At 37.8% G+C, this 18,654-nt stretch overlaps 1 protein-coding gene across 7 annotated transcripts in view; it reads left to right on the top strand.

Moving 5' to 3' along the window:
• Positions 1-18,654, top strand: part of UEVLD (UEV and lactate/malate dehyrogenase domains) — a 47,444-nt gene that overhangs the window by 8,434 nt on the left and 20,356 nt on the right. For 4 of the 7 annotated variants that reach the window (XM_039236785.1, XM_039236782.1, XM_039236783.1 and 1 more), the window contains 5 exons: positions 2,087-2,152; positions 4,955-5,118; positions 9,460-9,595; positions 10,521-10,639; positions 14,081-14,183. In XM_039236785.1, coding sequence (XP_039092716.1) covers positions 2,087-2,152; positions 4,955-5,118; positions 9,460-9,595; positions 10,521-10,639; positions 14,081-14,183 — 588 coding nt within the window. Of the gene's footprint in view, positions 1-2,086; positions 2,153-4,954; positions 5,119-9,459; positions 9,596-10,520; positions 10,640-14,080; positions 14,184-18,654 lie in introns of those variants that run through there. The other 3 variants (XM_039236784.1, XM_039236787.1, XM_039236786.1) reach the window with 3 other exon arrangements.

Below are 18,654 nucleotides of genomic sequence, written 5' to 3'. Positions count from 1 at the left end.
AATAAAACTTAAATATAGCAATTCTGTTATTTACATTAGGAATCAAAAGAGAATAAAAATGAATGAATTAAATAAAAAGTTCACGGAACAGACTATGTGATACAGTTTCATATTTTAAAAAAAGTTTATTTTTGAGAGAGAGAGACAGAATGTGAGCAGTGGAGGGGCAGAGAAAGAGGGAGACACAGAATCTGAAGCAGGCTCCAGGCTCCAAGCTATCAGCACAGAGCTGGATGCCAGACTCGAACTCACGAACCATGAGATTGTGACCTGAGCCGAAGTCTGATGCTTAACCAACTGAGCCACCCAGGTTCCCCTTTAATGTTTATTTTTGAGAGACAGAGAGAGAGAGTGTGTGTGCAAGTGGTAAAGGGGCAGAGAGAGAAAGGGAGACACAGAATCTACAGCCAGCTTTAGGCTCTGAGCTATCAGCACAGAGCCTGGTGTGGAGCTCAAACCCACAAACCATGAGAGATCATGACCTGAGCTGAAGTTGGACACTCAACTGACCGAGCCACCCACTGACTGAGCCACCCAGGCACCCCAAAAGTTTATGAAGTAAACTTTTAAAAGTAAAACCTTTAAAAAGGGCTTCAGAGGAATATGCTATCTTTCTGTAAAGGAATTATGGTTGAGTCTTACACTTTAGTTCATGTTTCAGTAACTTAGTAGGTTTCTAAAAGCATATATACTTTTAACATTAACAAAATCAATAAAGTATTTTTTCTTTTAAATTTTTTATTTAAATTCCTGTTAACATACAATGTAATATTAGTTTCAGGTGTACAATTTAGTGATTCAGTACTTAGATATAATACCTGGTGATCATCAGAGCAAGTATACTCCTTTAAAAAATATCTTATGGGGCGCCTGGGTGGCTCAGTCGGTTGAGCGTCCAACTTCGGCTCATGTCATGATCTTACCGTTCGTAGGTTCTAGCCCCGTGTCGGGCTCTGTGCTGACAGCTCAGAGCCTGGAGCCTGCTTCAGATCCTCTGTCTCCCTCGCTGTCTCTCTCTCTCTCTCTCTCAGAAATAAATAAAACATTAAAAAAATAAAATAAAAAAAAATATCTTATTTAAGCCATAAATAAATAAGAAAAGTGAAACCAAAATGAAAGTTACAGAGGCACCTGGGTGACTCAGTCAGTTGAGCCACAGACTCTTAATTTCCACTCAAGCCATGATCTCACGATTAGTGAGTTCAAGCCCACATTGGGCTCTGTGCTGTCAGCTTGTGATTCTCTCTTTTCCTCTCTCTCTGCCCTGCCCTGCATCTGGGCACTCTCTCTTTCTCTCTCTCTCTCTCTCAAAATAAACTTAAAGAAAAATAAAAGCTAACATTTTTTTTCTTAATTACATCTAAAGATTATAAAATTATAAAATCTTAAGATTATAAAGTTGTAGTCTGGTATCTGAAAGTGATTGTAATTGATTTGTTATATGTGACAATTATTTGATAATGTCCCTGAATTTTATAGTCCTAAACTTTTTTTTTATATGTTTATTTATTTTTAAGAGAGAGGGAGCTCTTGCTCAAGCTGGGGAAGGGCAGAGAGAGGGAGACAGGATCTGAAGGAGGCTCTGCACTGACAGCAGCTAGCCTGATATGGGGCTCGATCTTACAAACCACGAGATCATGACCTAAGCTAAAGTCAGACGCTCAACCAGCCAGGCTACCTAGGTGCCCCTGTAGTCCCAAACTTCTTAAATATGTTTTCACATTATCACATTTGATCCTTACAACAACTTTATGATGTAGTCTTGGCTATCTTTATTTTATAGACAATGAAACTGAAGGTCAAAGAGATTGAAGTAACCAAATGCTACATGTGTCTAAGTGGGGAAAGTAGGTCTAGAACCTGGAATTTCTGTATCCAGGCCCTCTGTGCTTTCAGCTATCCTCTTGGCTTTCTAAGAAAACAGTATCTAGTAATTTCCCCTTGTCAACATAGTTACAGATTCCTAGATGATGAACCTTGGAAATCAGGTGTGCTTCTGTATGTATGTATGTGCATGCGCAGACTTTCATACGGTTTTTTCTACTTTTGAGTGTACATTGGGGGCTTTTTTAAATTTTTCTTTCAGTGTTCAAAGATAGTTCCCAGAAAGACCTGCTGAATTTCACTGGCACTATTCCTGTGATGTACCAGGGTAAGTGTACAAATTGAGAAAATGTGGGAATTTTATAAAAGAGCAGTTTAACAAGAACTTACATTTGTTTAGTCCCGTAACATTCGCAAAGTATTTTCACATTTAATATGATGTATACAGAACCTTACTGCAAATAGCAGAATGCCATCCCATTCAAGGTGGCTGAGATTAATATCAACAAATTCAATTCAGTTTTCCTGCATCTCTGAGGTTTTGATTACTTTTAACTCAAAATAACCTTTGTGCCAAAGTGGCCCATCTTGGGGCAGCCTGCCTTGGGCCCCTACACAGACCCAGGCCTGAGCTTATGGGGAGTTCTCTTTGTTTCCCAAAGCAAAATCCAAGGATCACTCCTTCTTCTCCATTACGGCAATGTTTTGATCCTCTCCGTTTCCCTCTGTATGATGCCCCATTCTGTGGGTGAAACTCAGTCTTAGCCTGGTCAAGTGATTTACCTAAGACCACACAGCCAGTATCAGATTATAACTTGAAACTCCAGTAGGAAATTTAGGGCCATTAAAGCTTAAAGAAAGAGACATACTTTCAAGTGATCTGACAGCTCTCCAGTGATAGCTAAGTGTTTGCCCCCCCCCCAAAAAAAAAAATCACTATTTCCCCTTCTAGTTTGTCCAAGCGTACTTCCATCAGTGTTCAACAGGACTAACCTTTCAGAGAGGTATCATAGGTGACTTGCTTATATAGTATGATGTGAAGAACACCAGTGAAGCTGTGGTTCTAATAGATTTCTCTGCTGCGGCACGTGAAATTCCACCATTAAAAATCTCTTCCTGGCATATAATCCCAAGAGGGTTAATATCCCAAACCACTAATACATAGTGCTGTGTTTATAGAAAGTACTTGGTAAGTATTTGTTGAATGGTTGAGTTTGTTCACTTGGTTACTGACCGAAGGGGCTTAGTAATAAATGAATATGCTGAGCATTTGACAGGGAGGTACACTGAAAAAGGGATGAGGAGGACCCGAAAACAAATGGGGAGAGAACAGTGGAATTTGCTCCTTTACAAAAAACTCAGCACTGTATTATGAAAATACACTGCCCAGAAGACACCAAGAAGCTGTATTTGGGGGCACTTTTTTCAGAGTAGGTACTGCATTATGGTAGTCCTAGACTGTTAACCAACCCTTCTTAATTTCTTTTTTTTTAAATTTTTTTTTTAATGTTTTATTTATTTCCAGGAGAGAGAGAGAGAGACAGCGTGAGCAGGGGAGGGTCAGAGAGAGAGGGAGTCACAGACTCCGAAACAGGCTCCAGGCTCTGAGCTGGCAGTCAGCACAGAGCCCGACATGGGGCTCAAACCCACGAACCGCGAGATCATGACCTAAGCGAAAGTCGGACACTTAACCGACTAAGCCACCCAGGTGCCCCAACCCTTCTTAATTTCTGCCCCTCCGTGATCACTTACTGCCTGAGGTTCACTCATGTTTTATTCTGCCTGGCTGTGTCCCACCATGGCAACCCCTTTGGCACAGGAAATGCATAGGAATTCAGTTTGGTTTCTATACATAGGAATATGGTTGGAGATGAAAGAAGATAGCAGTGAGCTGGGCTCTGCAGAAATTGCAGAAGTGATTTTTATTTTCCTCCTTGTTCCTCTCCTACCAAGCTCTCAGTCTCTTTTCTGGCTGCCTAGAGCACTTTACTCAGACCTGTTTCCCAGGCAGTAAGACTATGAACGCAAGAGTGACTCTCAGGAGATGCAATAAATACAGCTAATGGAATTGATGAGATTCATAGTTTAAGTTTAGTTTTTACATTTTTATTAGGTCTTAGATTTGGGCTTCCTGGCAACCAGAGCCGTCAGGTGTATTTGCTCTCGGTAGTCATGACATTACACGTGTGTGGCTGGGAGATCATGCCCTCAAGTTCCTGTCTGTCAGTACGCTGAGATTTAAGAACCACCGGACAGGGTGACGCTTAGGTTCTCTTCAGCTCTAAGTTCTGTGTATCTAACCCAGCTTGATGATAGTTCATGAGCAGTTTGAGGGTCAGTATCAAATGTGTCAAATTCATCTTTGTTAATGCATTAATTTTTCATGTGTTTATTCATTCACTTATTCTTTTTTTTTTAAATGTTTTTATTTAGTTTTGAGAGAGAGAGAGAGACCATGAGCAGGGAACAGTCAGAGAGGGAGGGAGACACAGAATCCGAAACAGGCTCCAGGCTCTGAGCTAGCTGTCAGCACAGAGCCCAGCACGGGGCTTGAACCCACAAACCCGTGAGATCATGACCTGAGCCGAAGTCCGACGCTTAACCCACTGAGCCACCCAGGAGCCCCTCATTCACTATTCTTATGCATATAGGAAACCTTTATTGAGCAGTCAGTATGTTAGGCTCTATCCGTGGTGCGGGGAAATAGAAATGAATAATACCTAACCCTCTGGACATTTACAGTGTGAAGAGAGATACAGATCTGTAGGTATAACCTCAATGCAGAGTAAGTATAAAAATAGAAGTATCCACTACCTTTTAAGAAAGGTATAATAGCTGTGCTTAGGTGGGGCAAATACGCTGTATCCCAGTCTCCTCGTACAGTAGGTCCTGTAAATATTTATTGGACTGAATTGGATGAGCTGGCCAATGTCTTAATTAAATTTCTTCAGATATTATGCTGGTGGTTTAATGGGAATATAAAAATGGAGAAGTAGGCCTCGATTTATGTAAATCCTTTATATATACACTTGACTAGGCTACAGGTCTTAAAATGCCACCTGGCTGTGCCATAAGTATAATGTATATGCTTCGTCATTGTTTGAAGATGTGTTTATTTTGTCTCAAATAGGTAATACATATAACATACCAATTCGTTTATGGATTTTGGATTCCCACCCTTTTGCTCCCCCCATTTGCTTCTTAAAGCCAACTGCAAATATGGGTGTCTCAGTTGGAAAACATGTGGATGCTCAAGGCAGAATATACTTGCCCTATCTTCAAAACTGGAGCCATGTAAGATCAATTTGGATTTTCTTGTAAAAGTTTTTATTTTTCTGGGTATTTATCTTTATCCTAATGGTACAAATAAGCAAATTTTCTTTTAATGATACTCCTCATATGGTCTTTAAAAGTAATTTTTTTTAACTTTTTAAAAATATTTAGTTTTTAGACAGAGAGAGAGAGACAGAGTGTGAACAGGCAAGGGACAGAGAGAGAGGGAGACACAGAATCAGAAGCAGGCTCCAGGCTCTGAGCTGTCAGCCCAGAGCCAGCGTGGGGCTCAGACTCACAAACTGCAAGATTATGACCTCAGCCAAAGTTGGACGCCCAACCGACTGCGCCCCAGGTGCCCCTTTAAAAGTAATTTTAAATTGAGCTCCCTAGAGTCACCCAAGTTCCCAAACCCCAGTGACAGACCGCAACCTGCATGAAGCACTCTCTCCAGGTCTGGAGCCAACTATTATTGGCTCCCTCTTTTTATAGTTGTTTACTGCTTATAAAGCACATGAAAAGCTACTAGCAAGATATTGGGCATTATTTCCTAGTCTCTCCTTATTAAAGATTTTTATGTAATATATGTATTTGTATATAGTTTTGGGAGTGCCCTGGTGACTCAGTTGGTTAAGTATCCAACTTTGGCTCAGGTCATGATCTCACAGTTTGTGAGATCATGCCCTGCATTTGGCTCTGCACTGACAATGGAGAGCCTGCTTGGGATTCTCTCTCTCTTTCTCTCTGTCTCTGTCTCTGTCTCTCTCTCTCTCTCTCTCTCTCTGTCTCTGCTCTACACTCATTTGTTCCTCCCCAAAATAACTAAATAAAAACTTAAAGAAAAAAAGAATGTATTTAAACTTTTGCGTGTTTTTGACCTTTATGTAAATTGAATCATACTGTACATAATCTTCTATCACATGTTTTGTTTTAACTGAGCATTAAGTTTTAAAAATACGTTCACAATTATATATGTGACTAGTTTATTTGCTTTACAAGTTCTCACATTATACAGTTTTGTTTTCTGTATTTTCATCTACTATTATATTGAGCACATCTCATATTAAATAGTCTGCTCAAAATACATGGTTTTTAATTGGTTGCTTGATGATCTAGCATAATATATTCACAAATTGCTTTCTTGTTAGAAATTTAATGGTGAGCATCCTTAAATATAAATATATGTAAACATAAATGTGTGTATATTATAAATATTTAATCATTTTCTAATGATAAGTCTCTAGGAATGGAATTACTGGATCAAAGTTTATAAATGTTTTGAAGGCTATTCTTATATATTGCCAAATTGGCCTCCAGAAGGTCTCTTGAAATCGGTGTAGAATACCAGTTTTCCAGCACTCTTGCTCTAAACAGAAGGTATTATCATTAAAGCAAAACAAACCTTTGCTTATCTCTATATATTTACTTACAAGGATGTACAATATGTTCTCATTTTTATAAATAATTAAGATCTTTATGAAAGGATAATTTATAATATATTTATATGTACCCAGAAAATTGTAGGGCAGGAGGACCAGGGATCCCTGAAGGGCCAGAAGATGTCGAGTCAAGTGAGGTTGGAGTAAAGGATGGTGTTAGGGTTATCAGTTTTTATTTTATATACGTCCTGTAAAAAGGTGTGCAATCATGGACATGTTTGACTTTGTTTTTACAGTTTTCTCTATTTTTCGTATATGTAAAACCTTAAAAAATTTTTTTTTACATTTATTTATTTTTGAGAGATAGAGTGAGACAGAGTTTGAGTAGGGGAGGGGTAGAGAGAGAAGGAGATACAGAATCCGAAACAGGCTCCAGGCTCTGAGCAAGCTGTCAGCACAGAGACTGACACAGAGCTTGAACCCTTGAACCGTGAGATCATGACCTGAGCTGAAGTTGGACACTTAACCGACTGAGCCACCCGGGCGCCCCGTAAAACCTTTAAAAAGAAAAAAAGGGGCACCTGGGTGGCTCAGGTGGTTAAGCGTCTAACTTCAGCTCACAATTTGTAAGTTCGAGCCCCGCATCAGACTCTGTGCTGACAGCTCTGAGCCTGGAGCCTGCTTCAGATTCTGTGTTTCTCTCTCTCTCTCTCTCTCTCTCTCTCTTTCTGTCCCTCCCCTGCTTGCTCTCTGTCTCTCAAAAATAAACATTAAAATTTTTTTTAAAAAAAGAAGAAGAAATAAAAGAAGGGATACACACCAAGTGGTTGGTAGTGGAGTTTAGGTGTGAGAACATTGACCTTTTACTTTATGAATTTGTACATTGTTTGCATTATGTGATGATTTTATTAAATAAAATTGCCAGTTTAATGTGATAAATAGGGCATAATAAAAATTTATCCATTGGAGGGACAAAAATGATACTTTAATGTTTAGTTTTTTGATTATTTGAGAAATTGAGGTCTTTTTCATATATTGATCATATATACTCCTTTTTTAAATTGTTTATCTCCTTCATCCATTTTTACCCTTCTTTTTTTTCCCCCAGCTCTCCTCAAACAGTGTTTTGACATCTGTCCCCTGTTGTGGCAATTCATCTTTCCAGTTTCATTTTTCTGATTTTCATTGGCATTTCTTTTTATTTCTCTTTGTTTGTTTAGTAAATACTTAGAGATAGCCCTATTAACCTAGTTGGGGTTGTGTTTGATTTCAGTTGAGACAGTATTGATTTCACTTTACTATTCTGAGCTTCTTATAAGCTAAAACTATTCTTTTTTTTTTTAAGCTGAAACTAAAGAAGACATTATGTTATTTAACTTGCCCTATTATTAAGTACTACAGTAACTTTAAGTTCCTCATGTAGTTGGAATTACAATTATGTAGTAGAATTACATAGAATTTTGGAGCTGGAAGGAATCTAGAGGCTGTCTAGGCCAAAGGTTGCAGATGTTTTCCCTGAGAAATTCACTGTGCTGTTAGACCTACAGAGTTTTGTTGAATAGCAAAGTGGTTTTTTTTGTTTTGCTCTTAATATGAATTTGAATGCCTGTATGTATAGTCTTTCCAATTTGTCACAATAACCATCTCCTCAAATGTTCTTCTACTTGCCAACTTTACACGTTATCTGCTTGGTCTTTAAAGGTGTTTGAGCTTTTGATCCTAATAGCTTCATCCTCTTAATATATAAGTAATGAAACTTTCAGACTCTGAGAAATTAAAGCCTTTAAATTTTTTTTTTAAATTTTTATGTTTATTTATTTTTGAGAGATAGAGCATGAGTGGTGGAGGGGCAGAGAAAGAGGGAGACACAGAATCTGAAACAGGCTCCAGGCTCTGAGCTGCTAGCACAGAACCCAATGCAGGGCTCGAACCCATGAACATTGACATCATGACCTGAGCCGAAGTCAGATGCTTAACCGACTAAGCCACCCAGGCACACCAAAGTCTTTTTAAAATAAGCAAACTGCTGGGGCTCCTGGGTGGCTTAGTCGGTTAAGCGTCCGACTTTCGCTTAGGTCATGATCTCGCAGTTCATGGGTTTGAGCCCCGCGTCGGGCTCTGTGCTGACTGCCAGCTCAGAGCCTGGAGCCTGTTTCAGTCTGTGACTCCCTCTCTCTCTGACCCTCCCCTCCTCTGTGTGTCTCTCTCTCTCCTAGAAATAAATAAAAACATTTAAAAAATAAAATAAAATAAGCAAACTGCTAAATATTTTTAATAATAATAAATAAATATTTTATACTCACAGCATGTGTTTGCATGCATTTGTTTCTCATAATAGCCACTTGGGATTTATTATTCATATTGCTTAGAGAGGTTAAGTGGATTTTACTAAGTTTGCTTAATAAATTAAAAGAAACAGCACTAAATTAGATATTTTATCAGTGTCACTTTTCTGATTTGATAATGCTTATATAGGAGAATGTTGTGGGTTTTTTTTTTTTTCTTTTAGGAAATACACACTACAGTATTTAGGGGTGAAAAGGTATTGGATCTGCAATTTATTCTCGTTTGTTCAGAAAAATATGTAGAGGGACAGAGACTGAGAAAATATATGTGTTAAAATGTTAACATTTGAGTTATCTCGGTGAAGAGTATATGAATATTCTTTGTACTATTTTTGTGACTTTTCTATAAGTCTGCAATTACTTCAAAATAGAAAGTACAAAAAAAAGACTGTTCCTGAACATAGGTAGTCATGCTGTTTTCCCATCTTTTGGAGACGTGGATTAGCATTTCTCTAGTTTCCATTTAAAAGAATTAAGTAATTTTTCAGTTAAAAGTATCATATAATTTGTATAAGTTTCAAAAACTAGAGCACAATGCAAAACTTTTTTTAGGTTAACTCGATAACAGTGCATAGGTTAATAAGGTAGTATCCTTTAGCAAAATTTTTGCATAACCTTTCCCCTGTGTGTATTCGCAGCCTAAATCTGTCATTGTTGGATTAATTAAAGAAATGATCGCCAAGTTTCAAGAGGAACTTCCCCTGTATTCTTTACCATCATCTGATGAGGCACGGCAGGTAGACTTGCTAGCCTATATTGCAAAAATCACTGAAGGTTTGTATTTTTTGTTAATCAGAGAGTTATGAGCTTATAATTTCTCACTAATCTCCTTTACTCTCTGCTATTTGATTTCTTTTTCTTTTTTTTTAAAAAAAAATATTTATTTTGAGAGAGAGAGCACAAGCAGGGGAGGGGCAGAGACAGAGAGAGAGGATCTCAAGCAGGCTCCGCCTGTCAGCTCAGAACCTGATATGGGGCTCGATCCCACAAACCATAAGAACATGACCTGAGCTGAAATCAAGAGTCTGACTCTAAACCAACTGAGCCATCCAGGCACCTGCTGCTATTAGATTTCTATAAGGAAATATATTCACATATCTGTATATATCTGTATTGAATCAAAAATTTCTACACAGCTATCAGGGTAAGTGTTACCATATAGTTCTAATGAGTATGCTTTTAAATGTAAAAGAATTACCTTTCTACTGACAGATAAAATAATTACTGTTTTGTTCAAAATCATTTGATATATATTAATGACCCCAAGCCTTTTTCATTATATTTTTATGTGGCTTTTTGCCTCATTCAATATATTGGACCAGAAATATCTATGATTCTAGTGTTTCTCATTGAACAAAAAGCAAAATATCCATGCTTCTAAACTTCAGTAAGACGTTAAACATTTTTGCATTATAGACCAGAGCAGTAAGAATCAGAAGGTTTTTCAGAATTATGGAAATCCTAGTTTTTAGTCTTATATAATATTTTTTTAATGTTTGGAAAGGTTTTTTTTTTCTTTTTAAGGAGGTAGCCTCTATTTAGTATAATTTTTAATGATAACCCTGTGTTTCTTGCATTTCACTTGTTCAGGTATTTTTGAGTGCTTCTTGACCAGCACCATGGTGTACTTTTTTTAGATGCTAAAAAAGATTTTTCATACTGTTTTAAAATTCTCATAATAGTCCACTTTTATTTCTAGGTGTCTCAGACATAAATTCAAGGAACTGGGCAAATCATGAGCATAAAACAGTCAACAAAATTACTGTGGTTGGAGGTGGAGAACTGGGAATTGCCTGCACGTTAGCAATCTCAGCAAAGGTATGTAAGCACAGTGGTTATAAACCCATCTATCGTATTGCTACACTTTTAAGCAGTTTATGTTTAATAATGGCTTCATTTTGTCATGTGGGAAAACCTCACTTTTCCTTATATTTAATAAGTTAGCAAAAAAAAAAAGCTGAAAGCTCTCATCAGGGATATTGCTTCTTAATTAGTACTTAGTCATGGAATAGGCTTTAAAACAGTGACTTGAACAATAGGCTCATCATCCTATCCAAGGGAAACCTCAACGTGACATTCATCCCACTTGGCCCCAAATTCCTTTGTGTTTTCTGACTCATGCCACTTTATTTAAACTCTTATTTAATATAATACTTAATTTTAGCTTTTTCTAAAATTAACATTTTTTTTTCTTAAAGATTGCATTTTCTGGTGTAATTAATCCACTGTCTCTTAGGATCATAGTTTCTGAGTTGATATTTTATACTAGTATGCAATTTGTTTTATTCTTCCATCACTCTTTTTTACTAGATCTTTTGTATATAAATTATTTGCAGAAAGGCTTACATTCCCTTTCAGAGAGGTTCAGAAGATGCTCCAGGGTCCCAGTCATGGGAACAGCACGTCTGTGTCACTTCAGGATGTAGACCACAGTAGAATAGCTGTCCCTCTGTTTCATTGGTAGCTGGTGTTTCAGTTTTTTTTTTTCTATTAAAATTTGATTGTTTTCCATCTAAATTCTTCCCTTCTTATTTTAAACTCACATATGTCTTAGAGATAGGTTCTACTTGAGCAAATAAAGTGTATCCAGGGAGCTATAAAATTGTAAAAGCTGGCTGCAGCAGAACAACATCTGCTAACTTTTGACTTAGTTTCATCTCCACCCTCCATCTGAATATACTATTCCCTCTTAATTGGAATTTGAATTGTTTTCAATTCTTTTGTTACTAGACAGAATGCTTCCATAAACATTGCTTTACCAGTTGCTTATTTTCTCCTCTGAATTTTCCTTTAGGTGTACATAAGCTCAAAAACAGTACTAGTAAGTCAGGGCATGAATGGTCTTTATGGCACTTACTACAAATTGCTAGATTGTGCTTCCGAAAGGCAAGAACTAATTCATGCTGCGCAACAGTGTGCACATCAATCTGATTTTTGACTTCCCTATCAATACGGGGTTTTATCAATTTTATTCAGTTTTGGTAAGTACAAGAAGGCCCCTTAAAGTCATGTTCCTTCAGCTGTTGGAAGCTCACTGTCAGTATTCCTTTGTAAACTGTCTAAATGGAAAATTTTTCCCTTTTTTTCTTTGTAAACATTAATATTTGGATACAAGGTACAGTATATAAAATATTACAATACGCTAGTACTTAAAATAGTGTCAGTAGTGGTGGTGGTGGTAGCAGCAGTAACTAGCGTTTACTGAATGCCTATTAAGTGCCAGGAACTCAGCTAAACACTCATTTTTACAACGACCCTATGGGTTAGATATTAATCACTGCCAATTTGCAAAGGAAGGCAGAGGGAGATTATGCAACTTGCCCAAAGTCACACTGTTAATAAATGGGGGCAGGATTTGAAATGAGGGAGTCTATTTACAGAGTCTGTATTCTAAATCTTTACTATCAGCATGTGGCTTTCAGACCAGCAGCACTGGCAACATCTGAGATCTTCTTAGAGTTACATTATCTCAGGCCCCACCCCAGACCTATGAAAGCAAATTTGCATTTTAGCAAAACCCCCTGTGTCCATGTGCTGCACTGATCTATTAAATGCTGACCCCTTAAAGCTTGGGAAGTTCTTCTCTAAACCACTATGTTATACTGCCTCATTATTGCTGCTGTTGTTACTCATGGACATTTAAATTGTGTCTTGTCTTTTGAAAACCTTTTATGTGGGGCACCTGGGTGGCTCAGTCAGTTAAGCGTCTGACTTCAGCTTGGGTCATGATCTCATAGTTCATGGGTTCGAGCCCCACGTTGGGCTTTACTGACTGCTCAGAGCCTGGAGCCTGCTCAGATTCTGTGTCTCCTCTCTTTGCCCCTCCCCTGCTTGCTTTCTGTTTCTTTCTCTCAAAAATAAATCAACGTTAAAAAAATTAAAAGAAAACCTTATACTTAGTATCATTTTACACATGTACTAATAAACTTGTAGGATAATTTCTATAAATGAGATAGATGGGTCAAAGGAATTACTGTGTTTTTAAATTTTGGTAGAACATGACAAATTATCCCCCATTATTATACCAGTTTATCCTTATGCCCACAGTGTGTGAGGATGCCTGTTTTCCCCACACTTCTAATGTTTAACTTTTGGATTTTTGTGTGTCTCATAAATGAAGATGGGAACTCACAGTTTTGTTTTTGTTTTTTCTTACCTTTGTCTTATGAGTGTGGCTGACAATAATAAAATTAATAGGTACAGTTTAGAGAGGACTCCTCTCTGCCAACTCTGTGTCACAAAATTAATCCTCTTAACCCCATGAAGTAAGGTCAAGTTCAGTGACTTGCCCAGTGTTACAGACTTAAGTACCATTGCTTTTGTTTTGTACTTTTTGCTTGATAGTCTGGTAGATCCCTGGTATTCGTGCCTCTGCACTCTAACGTAGGAAAGATCCTCAAACCGCTTACCAATTTAGAAAAGGACCTTTCACAAAGGTAACCTGATTCTGAGCAGTTTCTATGCCATCATTTACATGGTACCCAGGGAGCCATCGACAGGCATATGGAATGTTTTCCTTTTCTTTTTTTTTTTTTAATATTTACTTATTTTGGGGAGAGCCCAAGTGTGGGGGGACAGAGAGGAGGACAGAGGATCAGAAGTGGGCTCTGAGCTGACAGCAGCAAGCCTGATGTGGGGCTTGAACTCATGAACTACAAGATCATGACCTCTGAGCTGAAGTTGGACGCTCAACCGACTGAGCCAACCTGGTGCTTCCGAGTGTTTTCCACAAGATCTCTACATGATAGAGAGTTCTACATGATAATAGAATTTTATTTTAAATCTATGGCTATTGTCCTTTTTTTTTTCTTTTAAAGAGAAACTTAGCATTAATAATGACTGTCATGCTAGAAATGAGGTGCTAAAACAGGCCAAAAAAATTACTCTTAAGTACTTTCAGAATGGAAATTGTGACATCAAAATGAAAACATAAATTCAGTAATGACAGTAAATATATTAAGTGCACCAAGTCATCTTTATTACTCATTGTCCCATCAAAGGATATCCCAGTCTATGACTTCTTCTTTAAGTGCTGCTAGATCCCAGTTTTCAGTCAAGCCTAAAGAATTACATTACTCAGGCTCATAGTAATTTCTTGCTTACATGTCCCATTTATTGCTGTTGTGTTATTTTTCTTTCATAAGACAGCACATTAGGCCTGTGCATTCTCCTTTAGCTTCCTTTCTGAATGAATTTCAATCGAGTAACCAGCTGTGTTTGTGTAATGTTATATGTTCTTCTTGTTATTGTCCTGTACAGGGCATTGCAGACAGACTGGTCCTCTTAGACCTCTCAGAAGAGACGAAAGGAGGAGTGATGGACCTTGACATCTTTAACCTGCCTAATGTGGAGATCAGCAAAGGTCTGGTTACTCTGCTTAATACATCTTTGCCTCACTTGCTCTCGTATTTGAGTCCTAAGATTGTTTTAATATTTTTTTAAAACAGTTTTAAGTTCATAGCAACATTGAACGAAAAGTTTCCCACATACCCCTTACCCCCACACATGGGAAGGCTCCCCTGTTAACATCTCCCACCAGAATGGCACAATTGATGAACCTACCTTGATACACGATTATCATCCAAAATGCATAGTTTACATTAGGGTTCACTCTTGGTGTTGTACATCCTGTGGATATGGACAGATCTATCTATATGGACATAATCATATTTTTCACTACCCCCAAAATCCTCTTTGCCTTGAGTCTTAGAAATTTAATGCTAAAAAACACATTAAGGATCATCTAGTCAAAGCTCCTCATTTTCCATATTGGGAAACTAAGATTCACATAAATGGAATGACTAAACCTAATTCATAGAGATTCTAATTGATTAAATTAAGAAGAGTCAGGGGAGCCTGGGTGGCTCAGTTGGTTGAGCATCTGACTTCAGCCCAGGTCATGATCTCATGGTTTGTGGGTTCAAGTCCCACATGGGGCTCTGTGCTGACAGCTCGGAGCCTGGAACCTCCTTCGGATTCTGTGTCTCCCTCTCTCTCTGTGCCTCCCCAGCCCACACTCACTCTCTCTCTGTTAAGAATAAAAAAATAAAAACTTGAAAAAAAATTAAGAAGAGTCAGATGAGCAAATAGCATTCTGATTTGTCAGAAAGATTTATTCTGTCTTTGACTTAACACTACAGTATAAATTTGTTTTCTTTGATTGCTTCTATTCTTATATCGGTTAAGAGCATTGGTTTTTAGAGTTAGACAGGAGTTTGCATCCTAGCTCTGCCACATTATAGTTCTGACATTGGTCAGATTACATGACTTCTCAAAGTTCAGTTTTATCATCTGTAAAGTGGGAATAAGACCTACTACTTGGCGTATGGCAAAGTGTTAAACCAAGATTTAAAAAAATTCACATCACTTTCACTAAAAATATATTGTTAAAATAAGGTTTAATAAGAACAAAAGGATTTTGTATCATTAATAAATAAAATTTTAAATGTTAGGAAAGTATTCTTTATCTCATCTTTTTAATTAAAAACTTTACATATATTTTATAACATACATAATGTATTAGTGCAGACATATATGTAGGTAAATACCATATTTGGGGATGTGGGCTTAAAAATATTTTTTTACTAGAGATGCATGATCAAAAAAACTGGTAGACCAGGTTATAGCCGAAGTCAAGTTGTAATACGTTATAGTTGCTTGGCTTTCCTTACTTAGGTCCCCTGTATTCCTTGACCATATTTATTTATTTATTTATTTATTAAAATTTTTAAATGTTTTATTTATTTCTGAAAGAGAGAGACAGAGCATGAGCAGGGGAGGATCAGAGAGAGAGGGAAACACAAAATCTGAAACAGGCTCCAGGCTCTGAGCTAGCTGTTCAGCATAGAGTCTGACGTGGGGCACGAACCCACGAACCGTGAGATCATGACCTGAGCTGAGGTTGGATGCTTAACCAACAGAGCCACCCAGGTGCCCCTGACCATATTTTTAAAAAAATCAAGATGATGTCATGTAATTGAAAGAATAGAATCCTTGGAGTAGATGTATAGTATATGGCACTTGCCACCAAGTAGGGAATGTCAGATGAGTCTACACCATTTTGGGGCAACTTTCATGTTCCCCTTGTTAATTTGGTTACTCCTTTTTTTTTTTTTTTTTAAATGTTTTATTTATTTTTAGGAGAGAGAGAGAGAGACAGCGTGAGCAGGGGAGGGTCAGAGAGAGAGGGAGTCACAGACTCTGAAACAGGCTCCAGGATCTGAGCTGGCAGTCAGCACAGAGCCCGACGCGGGGCTCGAACCCACGAACCGCGAGATCATGACCTAAGCGAAAGTCGGACGCCTAACCGACTAAGCCACCCAGGCGCCCCTAATTTGGTTACTCCTGATAGCACTGAATTTAATTCCTGTTACATGAAGAATTTTAAATATAATGTTAACTGACATCTCACAAATATTTTCCATAATATGGAGAATTGTGTTAATAATTTTGGGAAATTAAGATCAATAGTTTAGAAATTTGAGGAATGCCCTATCATGGCAGGCACTGATCATTACATCTGACCCTCCTAGAGTTGTGCTTTGGCTCCATTTGGGGTTTTGCAAAATAGCTATTAAAACACTTTGGGGAGGGATATGCATATATACAGGTGAGCATGCAAAACCATATGCATATATACATAAACAGTTATGCTTGTGTACACATAGACTAACTCTGGAGAAAGACAGAGGAATTATTAAGAGTAGTTGCTTCAGGGGTCAGACTGTGGAAACTGGTTCTGCATTTGGGTTTTGAAGTTAATATTTTTATTCCTTTATTTTTATTTTGTGCTGAAATAATATTTACCAATAGTGACATTTAGGAAATTCATAGTGTTCCACAGCCATTGCCATTATGTAGTTCTAGAACCTTTTCATCATCCCAAAAGGAAACCTTGACCACATTAAGCAATCACTCCCTGTTTTCCCTCTCCCCAGGCTCTGGCAGCTGTCAGTCTGCTCTGTGGATCTGTCAGGTCTAGGTATTTCACATAAATGGAACCATACAGTACGTGGCCTTTTGTATTTGGCTTCTTTCACGTAGCATAATGTTTTCGAAATTCATCCATAGAGTAGTGTGTGTCAGTACATCGTTCTATTTATGGCTGCGTAATATTCCATGGTATGGATGTACCACATTTTATTTGTCTGTTTATCGGTCAGTGGGACTTTTGGGTTGCATCTTTGTGCTGTTGTGAATAGTGTGGTTATCAGCATTTATCTACAATTTTTTGTTTGAATAACTGTTTTCACTTCTTTTCGGTATATACCCAGAAGTAAAACTGCTGGTTCATGGCGATTCTGTGTGTAAGTTATTGATGAATTTAATAGTATGCTTTCAAACAGCACATACAGATCTAAATAGCTCTGTTTTTTTTAACAGCTTCATAATATTTTGTCAGGTGGATGTCTTTCTCCTGTTGGGCAATATTTAGGTTGTTTGGGGTTTTTTTTGTGCTTACAAATAATAGTGAGGAGAACATTGTAATGCAGAACTTTTAGTGTACTTCTCTAACAAGCAAGATAAAGTAGAATTACTGGGTCAAAAGATACATGTTTTTAGGGGCGCCTGAGTGGCTTAGTTGGTTGAGCGTCCGACTTTCGCTTAGGTCATGATCTCGTGGTTCATGGGTTCGAGCCCCGCGTCGGGCTCTGTGATGACTGCCAGCTCGCAGCCTGGAGCCTGTTTCAGAGTCTGTGCCTCCCTCTCTCTCTGACCCTCCCCTGCTCACTCTGTCTCTCTCTCTCCTAGAAATAAATAAAACATTAAAAAAATTAAAAAAGAAAAAAAAGAAAAGATACATGTTTTTAAAATTTATATTGTTAAAATTGTTCCCAAAGAAGTTGTACCAATTAATACTCTGACCAATAGTATATAAGTATTCCTTTTTCCTTTCTTTTGATTACTTTTATTCTATTTTAAATATAGCTAAGGAGATCATTGTCCTATGATATTTTGTTCATGGTTATTATGTTTGTTATATTATCATGTTTACTATTATGTTTATGTGTTTTCTCTTAGTAATAGTTGCCATTTCTTAAGGAATCAGTAATATATGCTAGATACTTTATACATATTCATATACTTTTCTTACTTTATAGATGGCTCAGAGAGATTGTGGCTTAGGACATGTAGTTAGTAAGAGGCTAAAACTAAGGTTTTAAATGCAAGTTTGTTACCAATTTCACATGATTCACTCCAGAAATATTCTGTGTATATACAAGCATAAATGCTTGTGTGTATGAGTATATGCATGCTTGTGCATGGAGAAAAAAGTGTTCAGTAGTTGTAAAGTTAAAAATAATGTGTTGTAATCAAAACCACACTGAGATACCACCTCACGCCAGTCAGAGTGGCTCAAATGAGCAAATCAGAGAACTCTAGATGCTGGCGAGGATGTGGAGAAACGGGCACCCTCCTACGCTGTTGGTGGGAATGTAAACTGGTACAGCCCCTCTGGAAAACAGTGTGGAGGTTCCTCAGGAAACTAACAATAGAACTCCCCCTATGACCCAGCAATAGCACTGCTAGGAATTTACCCAAGGGATACAGAAATGCTGAGGCATAGGAGCACACGTACCCCAGTGTTCATAGCAGCACTCTCAACAATAGCAAAACATGGAAAGAGCCTAAGTGTCCATCCATGGACGAATGGATCAAGAAGATGTGGTTCATCTATACCATGGAATACTACATGGCAATGAGAAACAATGAAATCTGGCCATGTGTAGCAACATGGATGGACCTTGAGGGTGTTATGCTGAGCGAAATAAGTCAGGCAGAGAAGGACAAATATCATATGTTTGCACGTATAGGAGGATTAGGAGGAACTT

This window comes from Hyaena hyaena, unplaced genomic scaffold (assembly GCF_003009895.1).
Source record: "Hyaena hyaena isolate Hyena2069 unplaced genomic scaffold, ASM300989v1 scaffold_116, whole genome shotgun sequence".
Lineage (NCBI taxonomy): Eukaryota > Metazoa > Chordata > Mammalia > Carnivora > Hyaenidae > Hyaena > Hyaena hyaena.
The sequence above is the reverse complement of the archived record's forward strand: the minus strand, read 5'-3'. Positions and strand labels throughout refer to the sequence as shown.